We start from the raw sequence: 3,121 nt of genomic DNA on the forward strand, positions 1-3,121 counted from the left end.
TCTATTAAGTTTCATTGATTTTCTTTAATTTATTGAAGAAAAAACAAAACAATTGCATGAAAATCAAATATGAAACCAAGACTATTCAAGAGAGGATTCACAGAAAGCTGCTCCCATCCCGATAACTTGAACCATACACCACAGGCTTAGAATCACATTAAAGCAAGCATTACTTTCTCTTTATGATATATGGAAGAGGCATTTCCCTTTTTTGTTGCTTTGGCTCTCCCTCTCGAGTCCCAACAGCAGAGAAAGTTCTTGGGAGAAGAGATTGAGGAAAAGAAAAAAGAAATATAATAACCTACAAATATATATTTATATATCTCACATTCTCACATTAAACATAAGGAATCTGAAATGGTGGTTTACAATCTGATTCAATCGAAGGCAAAACCTGAAGTTACCCATCAACAACGTTTTAACTTTTAGGGGCCATTAAGAGTGGGGCTCAGTTGGCAACAATAATGAAGGTGATGGGTCTTCCTCTTTCTGTCTCTCTCTCTCTCTCTCTCTCTCAAAGAAGAAAATAGAAGATATGAGAGAAGACTACAAGTAAAGGAAGGGGAAAATGAGAGCAGTGGCTGCTACGGCGATGAGTGTAGATTGAAGTGTCGTGGAAGAAAGGGTTCTGGTTGAGTCTCCGGTGGCCAACGCTGCTAACATTGATGTATCAGCCAGCATAGCACTCGCCCCTGACCCTGAATCTGTTCCTGACTGTGAAACTACCCCGGACCCTGAACCGTCTGCCGTGGTTCCTGACGTTATTGGAGTTGAATCTCTTGTGTTCTTCAGACTGTAAACAAAGAAAATTACAGAGAATTTTCATTAAACAAAAATAAACAAAATAACAAAAAGACGAAGAAAAAGAATCATATTCCTTGAAGAGTAAGCCAGTATGGGAAATTTCTTACTTTATTAGAGGTACTTCACATGATAGTGAGAAAGAAAAAAGGGCAAACAAAGAAAGAAAACTCAAATAAAAGGAAATGCCAGCCAATGAACAGATTGTTATGTTGGGGATATCCATCTTCAAAGAAGAAAAGTTGGGATGGAAAAACAGGGGAAAAGCAAGATAACACTCTTAAAAACAGAGGAAAAAAAAAGAAAGATAAATTTCCATGGTGGATTTGATCTCTTACCTAGTCCCAGAAGAAGGACAGAAGGTTATGGTATAATCAGCTCCAGAACAGGTAAAGGTACTGGTAGCATCATCATAGGCATAACTATAGGATCTCGGGCACGCAGACTTAAACATCTGTGAGTATACCGACGGCCGACAAGCCGTGGGTGCATTGAAGGCGCCGCTGCAACAGTATTCGGGACTACCAAAGGCCTCACACGCACTCTTACAACCATCCCCATTTCCCACCCTCAGCTCCGTGGGGCATTGTCTGTTCAAGTCTGTGACACAACCGGTCGACGCGCAGGTACCTGTACCTCCACTAACATCCACCATCATCGGCAGATTGTAACCATCCACCAGGCTTACGTCGTAGAAGTCTTGAGTACCTGAGCCCAGGGTGAACTCTGCGAGCGTTGCGGGCGGAGCAGCGCCTGCGCCGTTACATTCTACTTGGCCTGACCCACAGTCGCCGGTGGAGCATGTGCCTTGGCCCGCAGCGTCGAAGTTACAGCCCATTCTGCCCCAGAACCTGCCTGACCAACCGGTTGGAGCTTGGAAGGCACGAGAGCTGCCTGTGGGGAGCTCAAATCCTGTGCTATCTAACATTGGACTGCCCGCATTGGCAAGGATTCCAGGCCACACTGTGTAGTCACATTTGTTTACGAACGTAAATGCAGCACCTGAAGCACCTGAGAGAGAAATTGAGAGATATATTAGTACAAAAGCTCCACATTATGAAAATGTGAGTGGAACCCAGATCTCATAATGGAAGACCCAGAACTGGGTATCATTACCTCTACACATTAGTAGCAAAACAAAGCCGAGGATTAACGAGGGGAAGCACGAGGAGAGCAGATCCATATGGCTTCCCTTAATTTCCTTTTGTTTCCGCCGGGAATTCCTTTGTTTATTCCGACTCTTTTTGTGCTTCTATGTAATGGTCAAGAAGATTGGACGAAGAGGTGGTGTTGGTGTATTTGTTTGGAGTCTAGTGATTATTTCTTCTGATGATGACAGAAAAACTGCTGCAGCATTGTAGAAGACGACGAAGAAGCAGCAGACATGGCTTTTTTGATTGATAGAAGCAGAGAGAGAGAGACAGAGAGAGGACGAATGTAGAAGCGGATTGGGCTCACCACACACAAAACTAAAAACGAATAATGTATCAACTATGCTAAGAGCCTAAGATGATAAAGGAGAAGAAAGAAGTTTGGAGATGAGAGGTGAGCGAGTGAGAGAGAAACCTATGTTAGCTTCCCTGAGTCCTATTTATAACATGACAAAGGAGTCTTTTTGCCTAAAATATTTGGCGTGGGTGGGGGAAAGGATCCCCCAAGAGGTTAGCATCCGGACCGCTTTTGCATGCCCCCACTCATTTTAGTTAGGGCAGCCACAGGATTGGTTGGGCCGGGCCTTTTAAAATCCCAGCCCAACCCTGAGTCCCCTTACCTAGGCCCAAGCCTGACCCGACCCTGACTTAAGGCGAGAAAATCTAACTTTAATCCGATCAAGCTGACCCTGATTGGCCCTAACCATGGGTGGGGGGGGGGGGGGAGACAGATGCACGAGCTAGGTTGGCCAGGTTGGGAAAGGAAGATGCATGAGTTGGGCGTCAGGTTGGGAAAGGGAGATGCATGAGCTGACTAAGCTGGGAAGAAGAAGAAGACAAGGTCGAGTTGTGTTGGGTCGGGTTGGGCGGGTTGGACTCAAGGCTAGAAATTCTTAACCCTAACCCATCGCCCTCAGGGCAAAAGTATCTCAATCCAAGTTGGGGCTCAAGGCAGGCCAGGGTGGGCTTAGGCCATCAGGGCCAAACTTGCACCCCTAATTGTACTACAGCACCTCCCAATTGTTAGGGTTTTCATAATATCGCTCCCTCCAGTGCCCAAAACTAAATAGAGTTGGGATCCCATTCTTGTACAAGAATGGTTCTCGTATGCCCTTAGGTGTACAGATGGAATCTACTCATTCTTGTGGATTCCATCTGTACATCTAAGG

At 45.1% G+C, this 3,121-nt stretch overlaps 1 protein-coding gene across 1 annotated transcript; it reads right to left on the minus strand.

The window, feature by feature from the left end:
* Positions 1-524: 524 nt before the first annotated feature.
* On the minus strand, positions 525-2,293 carry LOC122658679 (thaumatin-like protein 1). Its single transcript, XM_043853733.1, has 3 exons — positions 1,918-2,293; positions 1,140-1,812; positions 525-793 (listed from the first exon to the last, which is right to left on the minus strand). The coding sequence occupies exons 1-3, from the start codon at positions 1,982-1,984 to the stop codon at positions 547-549; spliced, it is 987 nt and encodes a 328-aa protein (XP_043709668.1). The 5' UTR covers positions 1,985-2,293; the 3' UTR covers positions 525-546.
* Positions 2,294-3,121: the final 828 nt, after the last annotated feature.

Source organism: Telopea speciosissima, chromosome 4, assembly GCF_018873765.1.
Source record: "Telopea speciosissima isolate NSW1024214 ecotype Mountain lineage chromosome 4, Tspe_v1, whole genome shotgun sequence".
NCBI lineage: Eukaryota > Viridiplantae > Streptophyta > Magnoliopsida > Proteales > Proteaceae > Telopea > Telopea speciosissima.

What these genes read in the sequence shown, in the direction of transcription:
- LOC122658679 (XM_043853733.1), bottom strand. Translation starts at nt 1,984, where the DNA reads ATGGATCTGCTCTCCTCGTGCTTCCCCTCGTTAATCCTCGGCTTTGTT. An exon ending in TTTGCTACTAATGTGTAGAG is followed by an intron (nt 1,813 to 1,917) that starts GTAATGATACCC and finishes TTTCTCTCTCAG; the next exon opens with GTGCTTCAGGTGCTGCATTT. An exon ending in TGTCCTTCTTCTGGGACTAG is followed by an intron (nt 794 to 1,139) that starts GTAAGAGATCAA and finishes CTTTGTTTACAG; the next exon opens with TCTGAAGAACACAAGAGATT.